The 20,720-nt window shown below is 41.3% G+C and overlaps 1 protein-coding gene across 5 annotated transcripts in view; it reads left to right on the top strand.

Annotated features, from left to right (window-relative positions):
* Window positions 1–20,720, top strand: part of myocd (myocardin) — a 199,216-nt gene that overhangs the window by 175,156 nt on the left and 3,340 nt on the right. For 2 of the 5 annotated variants that reach the window (XM_081392103.1, XM_081392104.1), the window contains 7 exons: window positions 1,262–1,357; window positions 1,458–1,717; window positions 4,347–4,527; window positions 4,829–5,539; window positions 7,601–7,741; window positions 8,869–8,994; window positions 11,222–11,279. In XM_081392103.1, coding sequence (XP_081248229.1) covers window positions 1,262–1,357; window positions 1,458–1,717; window positions 4,347–4,527; window positions 4,829–5,539; window positions 7,601–7,741; window positions 8,869–8,994; window positions 11,222–11,279 — 1,573 coding nt within the window. The remainder of the gene's footprint in view (window positions 1–1,261; window positions 1,358–1,457; window positions 1,718–4,346; window positions 4,528–4,828; window positions 5,540–7,600; window positions 7,742–8,868; window positions 8,995–11,221; window positions 11,280–20,720) is intronic. The other 3 variants (XM_081392105.1, XM_081392106.1, XM_081392107.1) reach the window with 2 other exon arrangements.

Here is a 20,720-nt window from a genome sequence, read left to right as displayed (position 1 = left end):
GTTGTTTATGCTCAAACAGCAACATTACACACTAACTAAAGCTAGAAAAGTCAAATCATAGTCAACCACCCCTTTAAATGTAGAAGTTCAGGTGGTTGAGATCTTCGGCCCCCTGTGGAGGTTCAGGGAACTGCAGGTTCTGCTCAGGATCCGACTGACAGCTCTTTGACTCAGAGCCTGAGATCAGTGTGTTTCTGACGCAGTGTTTTGTGAATGTTAGAATGATTGCCCGTTCTCTGGTGATAATAAACGACCCGCTGTATGTGCCTGGCATCACATCATCATGACCTGTTGCTACAAAAAAAAAGCGTGTGCGGAATATTTACTTTAGCGTTGTGGCTTGTGAAAGCTGTAAATTATGTACATGTTTAATAATAATCACCTCATGTGTGGCATTTATTAAATGCAAAGTACTTGGGAAATATACATCAATCTTATAAACAATGTCACCTGCATACCAACTTATGGAAACTCCAAGGTTTGACCTTTGCAGTAATGTTTAACAGAAGACATTATTTATATTTGTTTAACCCTGATTCATATTTGATACAGTCTCTAAAATTCATGCAGTCCTTTGATAGTTTAAGTCAAGTCAACTTTATTTATGTAGCGCTTTATATAATACAGATGATTTCTAAGCAGCTTTACAGTGATAACAGGAAAATAATGCAACAAAGATTGCTTTGGCTGTACAGCAGAGCTAGAAGAAAGTCACTGTCCAGTTTAAGTTTTTAATTGATTAATTTTCGTCGTACGAAATATTAGTTTATTTTAATTTGGCGTGACTGATAATAGACGGAGCGCGATTGAACGCGATCGTCTCTTCCTCTTAATCACCAGTTACACAATAAACATCAATGAACATCTGAAGGTATGTTTAAAGATACAGTACAACTTACTGAAACGAATCATAACTTTTGTAATTGCTCAATCAGTGTTTCAAAGGCGGAAAGACGTCAATACAACGGCTTGTAAACAAAATGTCACAATTTACCTCAGGCAAGTCATTCAGTTTCCACAACTTGTTAGTTCGCTAGAGAAATGAACTCATTCGCTAAATATATGCACTATATCAGCCTATATATTATATTATATTTTACTTAACCTGTTAGTGAAGTCTTGATTATTTCATGTATGTTTAAAATGTATAACTAGATAGAGAAGTTAATGACTAGTATTATTATTTAATATGTCAGGCTTTACAGGGTAATAACAATCAATCATTAATCATCATTTAACGGTATAATAATGTATTATTAAGGGCCCTCAGAGCAAAGACGGCAGCGCTCAAACCCCAGAGGAGGTCATGAGCGACGGCCAGGGAACAACACCGATCCCAGTTCAAGCCATGGTCAAGGTAAAACTGAAGTCCTCATCAAATAATAAGCTCACTGTAAATCTGATATCTGCTCATTGGATGAAGTTCCTCGAATCCTCTGTTTTTTTCCTGTGCAAAGCAGTCCAAAGTGTCTGAGAAGAACCGCCACAAGAAACCCAAAGACATCAAGCCTAAAGTGAAGAAGCTGAAGTACCACCAGTACATCCCACCGGACCAGAAGGCCGAGCGTTCTCCTCCGGCTCAGATGGACTCAGCGTACGCTCGTCTGCTTCAACAACAGCAGCTCTTCCTACAACTGCAGATCCTCAGCCAGCAGAAACACACACACTCGCAGACACACTCGCAGACCAGCTTCAGCTACCAGATCAACCAGCACAAGTGAGTCCAAACATCATTCAGATAGCTGTCAGAAGCACAAATATCACCGGATAAACTACATCATGTACACACTTGAATCATTGCGTCCTATAAAGGAATGTTCTGTAGGATTTTTTCTTTTTTGCATTAAATGAATCAAAAGTGACAGTAAAGACATGTATAACGTTACAAAAGATTCTATTTGAAATAAATGCTGTTCTTTTGAACTTTCTATTCATCAAAGAATCTGCTATCACATGTATCACATTTTGGACGAATTGGCAGCTCAAAAGAACAGCATTTATTTGAAATAGGATTTTTTGTAACATTATAACTTTTTGTAACATCCTTGATGAATAGAATTTATCCTTTTCTTTCACAATTTATTTTACTGATGCTAAACGTTTAAATTGTAATGTAACACTGTTCCCTTTCAGTCGGTCACGTTCAACGTTACGTCGACGTGCCAACGTAATTGGGATCACTTCAGGGAGCCCTATCATCTTAGAATATCTGCAGAACAAGCCAGTGCACATTGCCGTGCGAGATTCTTTGCGCGGGTATAAATACGGTAGCGGTGCACTATCTCTGCCGTGCACAGCGGCCATTCTCTGGGTGCCTCAGCACTATTGAGAGATCTAAAAGTGTGTTTTTCTTCACAAAAGAGCAAAACACAGGCGTGACACTGCGTCCTTTTCAGGATGTCATTCCACCTGTGCGTTTCTGGGTGTGGTCGTTCCCTGGCGCCAGCTGACCGCCACATTAGTTGCCTCTCATGTTTGGGTATTCAGCACCGAGAGGATTACCGAGAGGGCTTCTCCGCCGAGTCATTCTCCGTGGGGCCCTCAAGCCTCTCAAACACAGTGGCTGTTGGAGCTTTCGAAGGAGCGCGCGCTGGTCCTTCACACGGACGACCAGTCGTTTCCTTCAGGGCTCCAGCTGACGATTAGATGTCGGTGTGTGGAACTCACCCCCAAGTCCCGAACCTTCTAGGCTGGGTTTCTCGGGGCGGGCCGCGCTGGTGCCTTTCTTCCCAGAGGTGCATGAGGAGCTCACTAGGACGTGGATGTCACCTTATTCTGCTAGAAGCCGTCCTAGTGGCTCCTTCCCCCTCACCACCCTCGAGTGGCTAAGGACTTTTTGCTCTGCCAAAACTTCATTGAAAGTTGAAGGACTCTCCTGGGTCCCAAGAGGGCGCGCTTGGCGGGGTACGACGCTATGCCTTGCCTTGCCCCTTTTCTATCGCCTACGTGCAGCAGTGGCTGTGTTCTGGTCTACGCTCCCGTCTAATGTCACAACTCGCCCGCCATCTCCTCCTCTGGAGTCAGAAGCATCTGAGGTTGCTTCATGCCATTCACATTCTGGGCCTGCTCAATCATGCAGCCAACGAGCTCTCACGACAGCTTACGCTCCTGGGAGAGTGGCGACTCCATCCCCAGGTGGTCCAGCTGATTTGGAGGCACTTCGGGGTGACCAGGTAGATCTGTTTGACTCCCCAGACACATCACATTTCCAGTTGTTCTTCTCCCTGACCGACGGAACCCTCGGCACAGATGCACTGGCACACAGCTGGCCCCGAGCCTACGCAAATATGCGTTTCCCCCAGTGAGCCTTCTTGCACAGACCCTGGAACTAGTGCTCCTCGCGACAGCCCCTCCCTGGCCCATTCCTCTGAGGTAGGGGATCTGCATGCATTTTCGGTCGACGAATCTTGCCTAGAATTCGGCCCGGCTAACTCTCACGTGATCCTGAGACATATGTGCCCAAGGTTCCTACCATTCCCTTCACGACCTCGGCTCCACAGCGAAAAACAAAAGGTGCGTGCATCAGATTCCGTATTTATATCAGAGCTGCAGGGCGTGAAATGCACATCTCGCACGCCAATGTGCAGTGGCTTGTTCTGTAGATACTCGAAGATGATAGGGCTCAAAAGCAGCAAATCATCATATTAGAAGTATTTCTGAAGAATCATGTGACACAGAAGACTGGAGTAATGGTGCTGAATCAGCTTTGATCACAGAAATAAATTATATTTTAACATATATTCACACAGAAAACAGCTGTTTTACATTGGAATAATATTTCACTGTTTTACTGTATTTTTTTATCAAATAAATGCTGTCTTGGGGAGAAGAGACTTCTTTTTAAAAAATTAACACATTGAAAAAATGTAATTACTCCAAACTTTTGAACTGTACTGTGTATAGTTAAATATATACTTTTTTATTTTATTAACCCTTAAAGACCTAGAACATTTTTAGGGCACCTGACTCTCCTGTACTTTTCTCTGTTTTTCTAACCCATTATAGCAGTCAGCATCAAGTTTTATCATTTTAAAAAGGAGAACTTGAAGTTTCAAACAATTTCATTTAAAGTACCAATTTTATATTTATTTTGTCTGAGAATGGATAAATTTATCAGATTTAAGAAAAACAGGAGCAAATTTTTGGTCAAAGTCAAACAGAACCTCCTTGAAGTTTGAGTTTTTCCCTTTAGAAAGTTATACTTGGATGTTCTAGATTTCGAGATGAAATTTTGAGATTTATTACCACATTATTACAGGCGCTTTTCAGTGAAAACTGGTGTTTTTTATTTACTGACAAGAGTTGTTTCCAGCATTCTCACTGATGTGTGTGTGTGTGTGCATCAGGTCGTCCGGTGAGCAGCAGGCCTCATGTGCTTCAGCAGGCAGTAGCAGCAGCTCGTCGTCTCCAGTGAAGAGCAACTACTGCAGTCCGTCCTCCATCAACTCCATCAACTCCATCAACTCTATCAACTCTCTCAACTCCATCAGTCCCGCGCCGCTGCCCAACAACCTGGACGACCTGAAGGTACTGATGATGACCCAAAGCTTATACACCCTCTGGTGCTCTTCGCTCATTTTTGACCGAAAATATTTACATTTGTTTTGTTTACAATTTTTTTTCTTCATCGGAATGGTACGAAACTTGGTAAAGAGAAAGAGATAGGCTCACCAAAACAAAGTCACTTTTCACATTTTCTGGGTTGGTAGATGCACCGGGGACCTGATTATAGTACTTAAACACGGAAAAATCATGATATGTCCCCTTTAAATAAATAAAAAACGCTTCTTCTTATAAAGCCTGCAACTCTTGTCTTCTGTGACTTCAGGTGTCGGAACTGCGACAGCAACTGCGCATACGAGGCCTCCCCGTCTCCGGCACCAAAACGTCTCTCATCGAGCGCCTGCGTCCCTTTAAAGACTCCAGCTGTGCTTCTCCATCGGGCTCCGGGGACGTCAGCACCGGCCCGTTCCCCGTGACTCCCAGCGGATCCTCCTATCAGTCCCCAGCGTCCCACGGGCCCGGCTTCTACCCGTTCTGCAGCAGCGGCTCCTCGCCTCCCATCTCCCCGGCCTCTTCGGACCTCTCGCTCCCCGACAGCTTCAGCGACGGCACGCTGTCGTCTCCACCCCTCGGCCCGGATGCGGAGAAGGACAAGATGCTGGTAGAGAAGCAGAAGGTGATTGAGGAGCTGCGCTGGAAGCTCCAGCAGGAGCAAAGGCAGGTGGAGGAGCTTCGCTTTGAGCTCCACAAGAGGAGCCGCGAGTGTCCTGTGATCATGGAGCCTCCGGTTCAGGTCCAGCAGGGCTACGGCGTGTCGGTCAAGCAGGAGCACGTGTCCTCCAGCTGCCCGCTATCCTCCGAGCAGGGGAATGGAGTGTGTGTGGGTCACTGCGACCCGAGTCTCTCCGCCTTCATGAGTCCTCAGTGTTCTCCTCAGGAGTCTCCTGTTACTAAACCCTCCTCCAGTCCTCAGCCTGAGTCGCCTGTCCAACCGTTCCTGCTGAGAGACTCGCACAGACCCGCTCGCAACATGCAGGTGCATCCCGATCACGATCCATCTCACACTCATCTGTTCATTAAAGGGATAGTTCACCCAAAAATGAAAATTACCCCATGATTTACTCACCCTGAAATCATCCTAGGTGTATATGACATTCTTCTTTCAGACGGATACAATCAGAGTTATATTAAGAAACTGTCCTGGCTCTACCAAGCTGTATAATGGCAGTGAATGGCCGGTTTCTGTTCATCAAAGTTAATCAAAGTGCATCTATCCATGATAAAAGAGCTCCACAGGCTCCAGGGGTTAATAAAGGCCTTCTGAAGCGAAGTGATGCCTTTGTGTAAGAAAAATATCCACATTTAAAACTTTATCAACTAAAATAACTAGCTTCCGGCAGATGGTCACTCTCATTATAAAGCTTGGAAGAGCCAGGACATTTTTTAATATAACTCTTTGTATTCGTCTGACAGAAGAGTGTCATATACACCTAGGATGATTTCAGGGTGAGTAAATCATGGGCTAATTTTCATTTTTGGGTGAACGATCCCTTTAATTCAGAAATACATGCAGATCACACGTACAGTGACTTCAATACGCCTCTTCTGTGATGAGCATGTTTCACATTTACATTTAAAGGGGTGGTTGATTATGATTTGACTTTTCTAGCTTTAGTTAGTGTGTAATGTTGCTGTTTGAGCATAAACAACATCTGCAAAGTTACAACGCTCAAAGTTCAGAGCAAAGGGAGATATTTGCTTTTAAAGAAATCGCTTTTTAAGGACTACAACAAACGGCTGGTAGAGACTACACCACATTCCTCCCGGGTTAGTGACATCACCAACCCTAGAATTTACATAAACCCCGCCGCCGGGAACGTGATATATAGATTATCATAACATGCTAATCAATTACTAGAAGATAACACTTCAGCTACATAAATTCATCAACTAACCATTCAGAAATGTCCTGTTGCTTCTACATGTTGTCACTTCTTCTTGAGTCTCTCCATCATTGTCCGACTCCGGTTTGAACATAAAAGGCTAAAAGGTTTTGAAATTATCAGTGCATGTGTGTGTGAGTGCAAGCTGTTGAAGCTCCGCCCCCTGTGCCGGGAGCAGCAGCTCATTTGCATTTAAAGGTACAGACACAAAATGGTGTGTTTTTGCGCACCCTCAAAAAGTGACAACTTTAGCATGCTATATTAAAATATCAGTGGGGTATTATGAGCTAAAACTTCACACACACACTCTGGGGACATCAGAGACTTATTTTAGATCTTGTGAAAAGGGCATTATACCACCCCTTTAATGTATCCACACTGCAAAAATTATGTTCTTTCTCAGTGTTTCTGTCTTGTTTTCCAGCACAAATATCTAAACATTCTTAAATCAAGATACATTTACTGGAGAAGCAAAATTATTTATCAAGTTTTGTTTTATGGAAAATATATAAAAAAATTGTTTTTGCGGAATCTAGCTAATATTATACATATATATATATATATATATATATATATATATATATATATATATCAACTGTTTAGGTTCACTTAAATATAACTGACTGTGTTTACGTGAATACTTGCCAAGACCAGCATTTTGGCAATACTTTGTGTGTATTTGACAGTTTAGCGCAATAAGTAGCGAAAAATAACTCAATTTAGTGCTGAGAGGCGACTTTATGTGCGTGTACTTTGGGTGTGAGCTCAAAATCTGTGGGAACAAGTAAAATTATGTGCAATACACGCAATCCCATGCTTAAATTCAAGTACTGTAACAACTACAATATACAACTACAATCCAATCCTAATCTGATTCTGATCCGGAACAAATGAAGCTGATGATGATTATGATGATATATAAATGTACGAAATATTTACCTTGGAAAAAAAATATGTATTTATTTATTTAAAATCACTCATGTATATAATAGTTTTACTTAATGTTTACACAACACAACCTTTTTAGAGTCTTGTTGAAAATAGTATAAAAGTTTTTCAAAACTAACATAAATACAAAGCACTTGGCATGTGTTTGAAGCTCTAATCACAGACACGTTTGTGACTGACTGCTGAAACATCTCTCTCTGTCACAGTTACAGCAGAAAAGCATGTGTCAGTCGAGCTGCTCATATCCATCAGACCACAGAAGCCTTCAGTCGCTCTACACGAGTCCAGAGAACAGCATGAACCCCAGAGGCTCGTCCAAGAACAAGAGCGCAAACCTGCAGCAGAAAGTACGTGAAGAAGTCCAATTCAACTAATTCATCTCACTCACTCACTAAACATCACACGTCAAAGCGTCACATATTCTGTTCTGCACCTCCTGCAACAGTAAGTCTCAATTACACTGGCCGTCGGTTGGTGCTCTTCAGTAATTTTTGGCTGAAAATTTTTACGATTTTTATTGTTTAATTTTTTTACTTCATCGAAATGGTACGAAACTTGGTAAAGGTTTTGGCACTTGCTGTGTGAACACACAGAAAAATCATAGATATGATTCGAAAAGGTTAAATGGTCCTGAAAACAATAGTCACACTTGAGCTCCTCGCGGTCAGAAACGAGCGCATTGGAAATGAATGAGACGAGTTTCCTCTAGTGGAAGCGTTTGGTACTGCAGCCGAACTACATCTCACTGAAAGATCATTTATGAGATATCAGGCTTAAATTTTAAACACAACTTGTTTAGATTTATGGTTTTGATATTCTTGCAGTTTTAGAGTAAAACATGTTTTTGAAAATATAGATTTCATATAATTTTAACATCATAACATTTTTCATATCAATAAACGTAATTTTTTTACTTTTTTTAAGTTCTCACTTCAGCAATAATCTGCCAAGTGTCGTCTTTGAAAAGAGATCAAACTTCAGTCTGTCGCTCTAAAGCATTCAAGATTTACGACAGTTTAAGTTGGAAATTATATTTTCAGGTCTATGCTCAAAAAGTGAATAAATGGATTATAAATACAGCGTAAATATAATTTAGTGCCATAAAATCCCCTAAAAATACAAAATATTAAACCAAAAACATTATCAAACTAAAATATAGTACATTCCTTTCATTGAAATAAAAAAATAATGATAATTGGTCATTTTTGACCGACACGCGTACTGCACCAGAGGGTTAAATATGGTTGACCAATGTTTTGTAGCGCAACTTTGAATTGGTCAAGATTCTCACACAATCTGATTGTTATTGGGTCAGAGTTTACACCATCCTCCTGAGGAATATCGTATGCTAGATTCTGCCGCACACGCGCACACACACACACACACACACACACACACACACACACACACACACACACACACACAGCGTCTCGTGTCCCTCTCGCTCCTATGTAACGCTTGTCTCCTCATGTAGGAGGCTCGATCTCACTCTCCCCGGCACCTCGAGCCCCAGTCTCCCACATCCAGCTCTGTCTTCTGTAGCTCAGACTGCCCTGTGTCCCTCAGTAAACCCCCGTGTTATGAGGAGGCTGTGAAACAGGTACACACACTCTCACACACACTCACACACAGTCTCCCACATCCAGCTCTGTCTTCTGTAGCTCAGACTGTCCTGATTCCCTCAGTAGGAGGCTGTGAAACAGGTAAAGCAGCTCGTCCTCGGCTTCTGTCTCGCTGCTGTCCTCTCACACACTCTCACACACTCTCACTGCTCTCACGCTTCTGCTGCGTCTGTAGAGCTTTCCTCTGAGTTACAGTCCTCTGTGCTTCAGGGAAACCCCTCTGACACGTACAGTTAGCTAGAGGCGCAACGGATCACAAAACTCACGGTTCGGATCCTTTACGGTTTTTGAGCCACGGATCGGATCATTTTTCGGATCAGCAATTTTTTAAAAATAAAATATATGATAAATACTTTTTTATTTATTACTTAAAGCTCACTTGAAGTACGCCGATGACACAGCAAAAACTACTAGCCTAACTGATAAAAGTCAAACATTATTAAAAACAAACAGTCAAGTAATAAAATAAGAACAAATACACAAATAAACAAACTTATAAACAAACTAAGTAACAAACTTACAAAGTCGAACAGTAGTATTCAGGTACAGAAATTAATAATTAGGCCTAAATGTAAAATAACAAAAAAAAATTAGAAATTAAATATAGCTTCATCATTGTTAAAGCTGTATTTTGTTGTTTTATCAACATTTATGACACAGACAACTGCAGGAATATAAGACCGAAACTGACAAACATCCGGTTTCTTTTTCAACTGGTCAATTATGACATAACCGAGAGAATACTTGCCGAGAAGGATATTTAGACATAATTATGTGTATATGTGTCCGTTCAAGGGCAAGGAAACGCGAAAGAGGAATCAATTTGGTGTTTGAGCTCTGTCTGAAACACGCCTCTCTCTCTCTCTCTCTCTCTCTCTCTCTCTCTCTCTCTCTCTCACATGCATGTATATATTTAAGACATATTTGCATGTATACTATATATATATATTTATATACAATTTATATTATATATAAATATAAATTATATATAACACATTTTTCTTAAATATATACATGCATGTGTGTGTATTTATATATATACAAAATAATTATACACAGTGTTTTATGTAAACACTTCGATTAATCGTTGCCCAGCACTAGTTTAAATAAATTATTGCAGTAAATTACAATTGTACTGTAAAATAAAATTATAATCATTTTATTTTACACTACAAGTTACAATACTAATATTTATGTCTTTAATTCTTCGCTTACAAACGCTTTTATTTTGGAGGAATATTGGTGAAATGCTGTAAACTTCTGCCCACAAAAATGCAGTTATGTGAACGTGAAGATAAACTGAACCCAGCGAACGCTGCTTTCCCAAACACACGATAAACTGGCAGCACAAGCAGAGATTCACAGTGTTTCCTGTGAATCGAGACGCTCTGAGACGCTGAAAACACCGGCACGGCATATAAATGAACACAGTGCTGCGCTTCACTCTGTTTGGGAAACCCTGCTGTACTTTATAGTGATTTCTATCCTAAACATCTGCTAGCGTAACTACAGCACTCCCAACAACACTTTAAAACAAAAACCTGTTCATATATTTAATTTTCTCAAAACCGTATGGAAGCTCATTTCCACCACAGAATATTATTTTAACTTTTTATCTCAAAATTCTAAGTTTATATTTTGCACATCTGACTTTATTCTCACATTTCAGTAAATTCTGATTTTATTTAAATTCTTTTTTTCTCTAAATTCTGGCTTTATTTCTCGTAATTCTTTTTATTTCTTGCTTTTCTGACTTTTTTCTCTAAATCCTGACTTTATTTCTCTAAACTCTGACTTTATTTCTCTAAACACTGACTTTATTTCTCGCAATTCCAGGTTTATAACTCACAATTCTGACTTTATTTCTTGTAATTCTGAGTTTGTAACTCACAATTCTGACTTTATTTCTCTAAATTCTGACTTTATTTCTCTAAATCCTGACTTTGTTTCTCACAATTCTGACTTTATTTCTCTAAATTCTGACTTTATTTCTCTAATGTCTGACTTTATTTCCGAATTTAGAGATAATTAGAACTGTGAAGGAGGAAAAGTCAGAATTGTGAGATAAAACGTCACGATTAGCTTTCTAGTTTTTCATGGCGTGGCGTAAACAAGCTTCCACAGAACAGGCGTTGAGCGTCTGACAGGTGTGCTGAAAGCGTGGATCACTGACCTGGTATGTTTGTGTGTGTGTGTGTGTTGCAGCAGATGGTGCGAAGCCAGCAGATGGACGAGCTCCTGGATGTCCTCATCGAGAGTGGAGGTCAGTCTCATTCAGACACTCAGATGTTGTGACAGTGTTGAGTTAGTGTTTCACACATTCAGATGTTGTGACGGTGTTGAGTTAGTGTTTCACACACTCAGATGTTGTGACGGTGTTGAGTTAGTGTTTCACACACTCAGATGTTGTGATGGTGTTGAGTTAGTGTTTCACACACTCAGATGTTGTGACGGTGTTGAGTTAGTGTTTCACACACTCAGATGTTGTGACGGTGTTGAGTTAGTGTTTCACACACTCAGATGTTGTGACGGTGTTGAGTTAGTGTTTCACACACTCAGATGTTGTGATGGTGTTGAGTTAGTGTTTCATACACTCAGATGTTGTGCCGGTGTTGAGTTACTGTTTCACACACTCAGATGTTGTGACGGTGTTGAGTTACTGTTTCACACACTCAGATGTTGTGACGGTGTTGAGTTACTGTTTCACACACTCAGATGTTGTGACGGTGTTGAGTTACTGTTTCATACACTCAGATGTTGTGAAGGTGTTGAGTTAGTGTTTCACACACTCAGATGTTGTGACGGTGTTGAGTTAGTGTTTCACACACTCAGATGTTGTGAAGGTGTTGAGTTAGTGTTTCACACACAGATGTTGTGATGGTGTTGAGTTAGTGTTTCACACTCAGATGTTGTGACAGTGTTGAGTTAGTGTTTCACACACTCAGATGTTGTGACAGTGTTGAGTTAGTGTTTCACACTCTCAGATGTTGTGATGGTGTTGAGTTAGTGTTTCACACACTCAGATGTTGTGACGGTGTTGAGTTAGTGTTTCACACACTCAGATGTTGTGAAGGTGTTGAGTTAGTGTTTCACACACAGATGTTGTGATGGTGTTGAGTTAGTGTTTCACACTCAGATGTTGTGACAGTGTTGAGTTAGTGTTTCACACACTCAGATGTTGTGACAGTGTTGAGTTAGTGTTTCACACTCTCAGATGTTGTGACGGTGTTGAGTTAGTGTTTCACACACTCAGATGTTGTGAAGGTGTTGAGTTAGTGTTTCACACACAGATGTTGTGACGGTGTTGAGTTAGTGTTTCACACTCTCAGATGTTGTGACAGTGTTGAGTTAGTGTTTCACACTCAGAAGTTGTGACAGTGTTGAGTTAGTGTTTCACACTCTCAGATGTTGTGATGGTGTTGAGATAGTGTTTCACACTCTCAGATGTTGTGACAGTGTTGAGTTAGTGTTTCACACTCAGAAGTTGTGACGGTGTTGAGTTAGTGTTTCACACTCCCAGATGTTGTGACGGTATTGAGATAGTGTTTCACACACTCATGTTGTGACGGTGTTGAGTTAGTGTTTCACACACTCAGATGTTGTGATGGTGTTGAGTTACTGTTTCACACACTCAGATGTTGTGACGGTGTTGAGTTAGTGTTTCACACACAGATGTTGTGATGGTGTTGAGTTAGTGTTTCACACTCAGATGTTGTGACAGTGTTGAGTTAGTGTTTCACACACTCAGATGTTGTGACAGTGTTGAGTTAGTGTTTCACACTCTCAGATGTTGTGATGGTGTTGAGTTAGTGTTTCACACACTCAGATGTTGTGACGGTGTTGAGTTAGTGTTTCACACACTCAGATGTTGTGAAGGTGTTGAGTTAGTGTTTCACACACAGATGTTGTGATGGTGTTGAGTTAGTGTTTCACACTCAGATGTTGTGACAGTGTTGAGTTAGTGTTTCACACACTCAGATGTTGTGACAGTGTTGAGTTAGTGTTTCACACTCTCAGATGTTGTGACGGTGTTGAGTTAGTGTTTCACACACTCAGATGTTGTGAAGGTGTTGAGTTAGTGTTTCACACACAGATGTTGTGACGGTGTTGAGTTAGTGTTTCACACTCTCAGATGTTGTGACAGTGTTGAGTTAGTGTTTCACACTCAGAAGTTGTGACAGTGTTGAGTTAGTGTTTCACACTCTCAGATGTTGTGATGGTGTTGAGATAGTGTTTCACACTCTCAGATGTTGTGACGGTGTTGAGTTAGTGTTTCACACTCTCAGATGTTGTGACAGTGTTGAGTTAGTGTTTCACACTCAGAAGTTGTGACGGTGTTGAGTTAGTGTTTCACACTCCCAGATGTTGTGACGGTATTGAGATAGTGTTTCACACACTCATGTTGTGACGGTGTTGAGTTAGTGTTTCACACACTCAGATGTTGTGATGGTGTTGAGTTACTGTTTCACACACTCAGATGTTGTGACGGTGTTGAGTTAGTGTTTCACACACTCAGATGTTGTGACGGTGTTGAGTTAGTGTTTCACACACTCAGATGTTGTGAAGGTGTTGAGTTAGTGTTTCACACACAGATGTTGTGATGGTGTTGAGTTAGTGTTTCACACTCAGATGTTGTGACAGTGTTGAGTTAGTGTTTCACACACTCAGATGTTGTGACGGTGTTGAGTTAGTGTTTCACACTCTCAGATGTTGTGACGGTGTTGAGTTAGTGTTTCACACTCAGAAGTTGTGACGGTGTTGAGTTAGTGTTTCACACTCTCAGATGTTGTGATGGTGTTGAGATAGTGTTTCACACTCTCAGATGTTGTGACGGTGTTGAGTTAGTGTTTCACACTCTCAGATGTTGTGACAGTGTTGAGTTAGTGTTTCACACTCAGAAGTTGTGACGGTGTTGAGTTAGTGTTTCACACTCTCAGATGTTGTGATGGTGTTGAGATAGTGTTTCACACTCAGATGTTGTGACGGTGTTGAGTTAGTGTTTCACACTCTCAGATGTTGTGACAGTGTTGAGTTAGTGTTTCACACACTCAGATGTTGTGCTGGTGTTGAGTTAGTGTTTCACACTCAGATGTTGTGACGGTGTTGAGTTAGTGTTTCACACACTCAGATGTTGTGCTGGTGTTGAGTTAGTGTTTCACACTCAGAAGTTGTGACGGTGTTGAGTTAGTGTTTCACACTCTCAGATGTTGTGACAGTGTTGAGTTAGTGTTTCACACTCAGAAGTTGTGACGGTGTTGAGTTAGTGTTTCACACTCTCAGATGTTGTGATGGTGTTGAGATAGTGTTTCACACTCTCAGATGTTGTGACGGTGTTGAGTTAGTGTTTCACACTCTCAGATGTTGTGACAGTGTTGAGTTAGTGTTTCACACTCTCAGATGTTGTGACAGTGTTGAGTTAGTGTTTCACACACTCAGATGTTGTGATGGTGTTGAGTTAGTGTTTCACACACTCAGATGTTGTGACGGTGTTGAGTTAGTGTTTCACACATTCAGAAGATGTTGTGACGGTGTTGAGTTAGTGTTTCACACATTCAGAAGATGTTGTGACGGTGTTGAGTTAGTGTTTCACACACTCAGATGTTGTGACGGTGTTGAGTTAGTGTTTCACACACTCAGATGTTGTGACGGTGTTGAGTTAGTGTTTCACACACTCAGATGTTGTGACGGTGTTGAGTTAGTGTTTCACACACTCAGATGTTGTGAAGGTGTTGAGTTAGTGTTTCACACACAGATGTTGTGATGGTGTTGAGTTAGTGTTTCACACTCAGATGTTGTGACAGTGTTGAGTTAGTGTTTCACACACTCAGATGTTGTGACGGTGTTGAGTTAGTGTTTCACACTCTCAGATGTTGTGACGGTGTTGAGTTAGTGTTTCACACTCAGAAGTTGTGACGGTGTTGAGTTAGTGTTTCACACTCTCAGATGTTGTGATGGTGTTGAGATAGTGTTTCACACTCTCAGATGTTGTGACGGTGTTGAGTTAGTGTTTCACACTCTCAGATGTTGTGACAGTGTTGAGTTAGTGTTTCACACTCAGAAGTTGTGACGGTGTTGAGTTAGTGTTTCACACTCTCAGATGTTGTGATGGTGTTGAGATAGTGTTTCACACTCAGATGTTGTGACGGTGTTGAGTTAGTGTTTCACACTCTCAGATGTTGTGACAGTGTTGAGTTAGTGTTTCACACACTCAGATGATGTGCTGGTGTTGAGTTAGTGTTTCACACTCAGATGTTGTGACGGTGTTGAGTTAGTGTTTCACACACTCAGATGTTGTGCTGGTGTTGAGTTAGTGTTTCACACTCAGATGTTGTGACGGTGTTGAGTTAGTGTTTCACACTCTCAGATGTTGTGACAGTGTTGAGTTAGTGTTTCACACTCAGAAGTTGTGACGGTGTTGAGTTAGTGTTTCACACTCTCAGATGTTGTGATGGTGTTGAGATAGTGTTTCACACTCTCAGATGTGACGGTGTTGAGTTAGTGTTTCACACTCTCAGATGTTGTGACAGTGTTGAGTTAGTGTTTCACACTCTCAGATGTTGTGACAGTGTTGAGTTAGTGTTTCACACACTCAGATGTTCTGATGGTGTTGAGTTAGTGTTTCACACACTCAGATGTTGTGACGGTGTTGAGTTAGTGTTTCACACATTCAGAAGATGTTGTGACGGTGTTGAGTTAGTGTTTCACACATTCAGAAGATGTTGTGACGGTGTTGAGTTAGTGTTTCACGCACTCAGATGTTGTGACGGTGTTGAGTTAGTGTTTCACAGACTCAGATGTTGTGACGGTGTTGAGTTAGTGTTTCACACATTCAGAAGATGTTGTGACGGTGTTGAGTTAGTGCTTCACACATTCAGAAGATGTTGTGACGGTGTTGAGTTAGTGTTTCACACACTCAGATGTTGTGACGGTGTTGAGTTAGTGTTTCACACTCTCAGATGTTGTGACGGTGTTGAGTTAGTGTTTCACACTCTCAGATGTTGTGACAGTGTTGAGTTAGTGTTTCACACTCTCAGATGTTGTGACAGTGTTGAGTTAGTGTTTCACACACTCAGATGTTGTGATGGTGTTGAGTTAGTGTTTCACACACTCAGATGTTGTGACGGTGTTGAGTTAGTGTTTCACACATTCAGAAGATGTTGTGACGGTGTTGAGTTAGTGTTTCACACATTCAGAAGATGTTGTGACGGTGTTGAGTTAGTGTTTCACGCACTCAGATGTTGTGACGGTGTTGAGTTAGTGTTTCACACACTCAGATGTTGTGACGGTGTTGAGTTAGTGTTTCACACATTCAGAAGATGTTGTGACGGTGTTGAGTTAGTGCTTCACACATACAGAAGATGTTGTGACGGTGTTGAGTTAGTGTTTCACACACTCAGATGTTGTGACGGTGTTGAGTTAGCGTTTCATACACTCAGATGTTGTGACGGTGTTGAGTTAGTGTTTCACACACTCAGATGTTGAGCCTGGTGTTAAGTTAGTGTTTCACACACTCAGATGTTGTGACGGTGTTGAGTTAGTGTTTCACACACTCAGATGTTGTGACGTTGTTGAGTTAGTGTTTCACACACTCAGATGTTGTGACTGTGTTTAGCTAGTATTTCACACACTCAGATGTTGTGATGGTGTTGAGTTAGTGTTTCACACACTCAGATGTTGTGCTGGTGTTGAGTTAGTGTTTCACACATTCAGAAGATGTTGTGACGGTGTTGAGTTAGTGTTTCACACACTCAGATGTTGTGAAGGTGTTGAGTTAGTGTTTCACACACAGATGTTGTGATGGTGTTGAGTTAGTGTTTCACACTCAGATGTTGTGACAGTGTTGAGTTAGTGTTTCACACACTCAGATGTTGTGACGGTGTTGAGTTAGTGTTTCACACTCTCAGATGTTGTGACGGTGTTGAGTTAGTGTTTCACACTCAGAAGTTGTGACGGTGTTGAGTTAGTGTTTCACACTCTCAGATGTTGTGATGGTGTTGAGATAGTGTTTCACACTCTCAGATGTTGTGACGGTGTTGAGTTAGTGTTTCACACTCTCAGATGTTGTGACAGTGTTGAGTTAGTGTTTCACACTCAGAAGTTGTGACGGTGTTGAGTTAGTGTTTCACACTCTCAGATGTTGTGATGGTGTTGAGATAGTGTTTCACACTCAGATGTTGTGACGGTGTTGAGTTAGTGTTTCACACTCTCAGATGTTGTGACAGTGTTGAGTTAGTGTTTCACACACTCAGATGATGTGCTGGTGTTGAGTTAGTGTTTCACACTCAGATGTTGTGACGGTGTTGAGTTAGTGTTTCACACACTCAGATGTTGTGCTGGTGTTGAGTTAGTGTTTCACACTCAGAAGTTGTGACGGTGTTGAGTTAGTGTTTCACACTCTCAGATGTTGTGACAGTGTTGAGTTAGTGTTTCACACTCAGAAGTTGTGACGGTGTTGAGTTAGTGTTTCACACTCTCAGATGTTGTGATGGTGTTGAGATAGTGTTTCACACTCTCAGATGTGACGGTGTTGCGTTAGTGTTTCACACTCTCAGATGTTGTGACAGTGTTGAGTTAGTGTTCCACACTCTCAGATGTTGTGACAGTGTTGAGTTAGTGTTTCACACACTCAGATGTTGTGATGGTGTTGAGTTAGTGTTTCACACACTCAGATGTTGTGACGGTGTTGAGTTAGTGTTTCACACATTCAGAAGATGTTGTGACGGTGTTGAGTTAGTGTTTCACACATTCAGAAGATGTTGTGACGGTGTTGAGTTAGTGTTTCACGCACTCAGATGTTGTGACGGTGTTGAGTTAGTGTTTCACAGACTCAGATGTTGTGACGGTGTTGAGTTAGTGTTTCACACATTCAGAAGATGTTGTGACGGTGTTGAGTTAGTGCTTCACACATTCAGAAGATGTTGTGACGGTGTTGAGTTAGTGTTTCACACACTCAGATGTTGTGACGGTGTTGAGTTAGTGTTTCACACTCTCAGATGTTGTGACGGTGTTGAGTTAGTGTTTCACACTCTCAGATGTTGTGACAGTGTTGAGTTAGTGTTTCACACTCTCAGATGTTGTGACAGTGTTGAGTTAGTGTTTCACACACTCAGATGTTGTGATGGTGTTGAGTTAGTGTTTCACACACTCAGATGTTGTGACGGTGTTGAGTTAGTGTTTCACACATTCAGAAGATGTTGTGACGGTGTTGAGTTAGTGTTTCACACATTCAGAAGATGTTGTGACGGTGTTGAGTTAGTGTTTCACGCACTCAGATGTTGTGACGGTGTTGAGTTAGTGTTTCACACACTCAGATGTTGTGACGGTGTTGAGTTAGTGTTTCACACATTGAGAAGATGTTGTGACGGTGTTGAGTTAGTGTTTCACACACTCAGATGTTGTGACGGTGTTGAGTTAGCGTTTCATACACTCAGATGTTGTGACGGTGTTGAGTTAGTGTTTCACACACTCAGATGTTGAGCCTGGTGTTAAGTTAGTGTTTCACACACTCAGATGTTGTGACGGTGTTGAGTTAGTGTTTCACACACTCAGATGTTGTGACGTTGTTGAGTTAGTGTTTCACACACTCAGATGTTGTGACTGTGTTTAGCTAGTATTTCACACACTCAGATGTTGTGATGGTGTTGAGTTAGTGTTTCACACACTCAGATGTTGTGCTGGTGTTGAGTTAGTGTTTCACACATTCAGAAGATGTTGTGACGGTGTTGAGTTAGTGTTTCACACTCAGAAGTTGTGACGGTGTTGAGTTAGTGTTTCACACACTCAGAAGTTGTGACTGTGTTGAGTTAGTGTTTCACACTCTCAGATGTTGTGAAAGTGTTGAGTTAGTGTTTCACACTGTCAGATGTTGTGACAGTGTTGAGTTAGTGTTTCACACTCCCAGATGTTGTGACGGTATTGAGATAGTGTTTCACACACTCATGTTGTGATGGCGTTGAGTTAGTGTTTCACACACTCAGATGTTGTGATGGTGTTGAGTTAGTGTTTCACACACTCAGATGTTGTGAAGGTGTTGAGTTAGTGTTTCACACACAGATGTTGTGATGGTGTTGAGTTAGTGTTTCACACTCAGATGTTGTGACAGTGTTGAGTTAGTGTTTCACACACTCAGATGTTGTGACGGTGTTGAGTTAGTGTTTCACACTCTCAGATGTTGTGACAGTGTTGAGTAAGTGTTTCACACTCAGAAGTTGTGACAGTGTTGAGTTAGTGTTTCACACTCTCAGATGTTGTGATGGTGTTGAGATAGTGTTTCACACTCTCAGATGTTGTGACGGTGTTGAGTTAGTGTTTCACACTCTCAGATGTTGTGACAGTGTTGAGTTAGTGTTTCACACTCAGAAGTTGTGACGGTGTTGAGTTAGTGTTTCACACTCTCAGGTGTTGTGATGGTGTTGAGATAGTGTTTCACACTCAGATGTTGTGACTGTGTTGAGTTAGTGTTTCACACTCTCAGATGTTGTGAAAGTGTTGAGTTAGTGTTTCACACTCTCAGATGTTGTGACAGTGTTGAGTTAGTGTTTCACACTCCCAGATGTTGTGACGGTATTGAGATAGTGTTTCACACACTCATGTTGTGACGGTGTTGAGTTAGTGTTTCACACACAGATGTTGTGATGGTGTTGAGTTAGTGTTTCACACACTCAGATGTTGTGAAGGTGTTGAGTTAGTGTTTCACACACAGATGTTGTGATGGTGTTGAGTTAGTGTTTCACACTCAGATGTTGTGACAGTGTTGAGTTAGTGTTTCACACACTCAGATGTTGTGACGGTGTTGAGTTAGTGTTTCACACTCAGAAGTTGTGACGGTGTTGAGTTAGTGTTTCACACTCTCAGATGTTGTGATGGTGTTGAGATAGTGTTTCACACTCTCAGATGTTGTGACGGTGTTGAGATAGTGTTTCACACTCTCAGATGTTGTGACGGTGTTGAGTTAGTGTTTCACACTCTCAGATGTTGTGACAGTGTTGAGTTAGTGTTTCACACTCAGAAGTTGTGACGGTGTTGAGTTAGTGTTTCACACTCTCAGATGTTGTGATGGTGTTGAGTTAGTGTTTCACACTCTCAGATGTTGTGACAGTGTTGAGTTAGTGTTTCACACTCAGATGTTGTGCTGGTGTTGAGTTAGTGTTTCACACTCAGATGTTGTGACGGTGTTGAGTTAGTGTTTCACACACTCAGATATTGTGCTGGTGTTGAGTTAGTGTTTCACACTCTCAGATGTTGTGACAGTGTTGAGTTAGTGTTTCACACTCAGAAGTTGTGACGGTGTTGAGTTAGTGTTTCACACACTCAGATGTTGTGATGGTGTTTAGCTAGTGTTTCACACACTCAGATGTTGTGATGGTGTTGAGTTAGTGTTTCACACACTCAGATGTTGTAACGGTGTTGAGTTAGTGTTTCACACATTCAGAAGATGTTGTGACAGTGTTGAGTTAGTGTTTCACACATTCAGATGTTGTGACGGTGTTGAGTTAGTGTTTCACACATTCAGAAGATGTTGTGACGGTGTTGAGTTAGTGTTTCACACACTCAGATTTTGTGACGTGTTGAGTGTTTCACACATTCAGAAGATGTTGTGACGGTGTTGAGTTAGTGTTTCACACACTCAGATGTTGTGCTGGTGTTGAGTTAGTGTTTCACACACTCAGATGTTGTGACGGTGTTTAGCTAGTGTTTCACACAC

The sequence above is a fragment of the Scardinius erythrophthalmus genome (genome assembly GCF_964197995.2).
Source record: "Scardinius erythrophthalmus genome assembly, chromosome: 18".
Classification (NCBI taxonomy): Eukaryota; Metazoa; Chordata; class Actinopteri; order Cypriniformes; family Leuciscidae; genus Scardinius; species Scardinius erythrophthalmus.
Note: the sequence above shows the minus strand (reverse complement) of the source record. Positions and strands in the feature narration are given on the sequence as shown.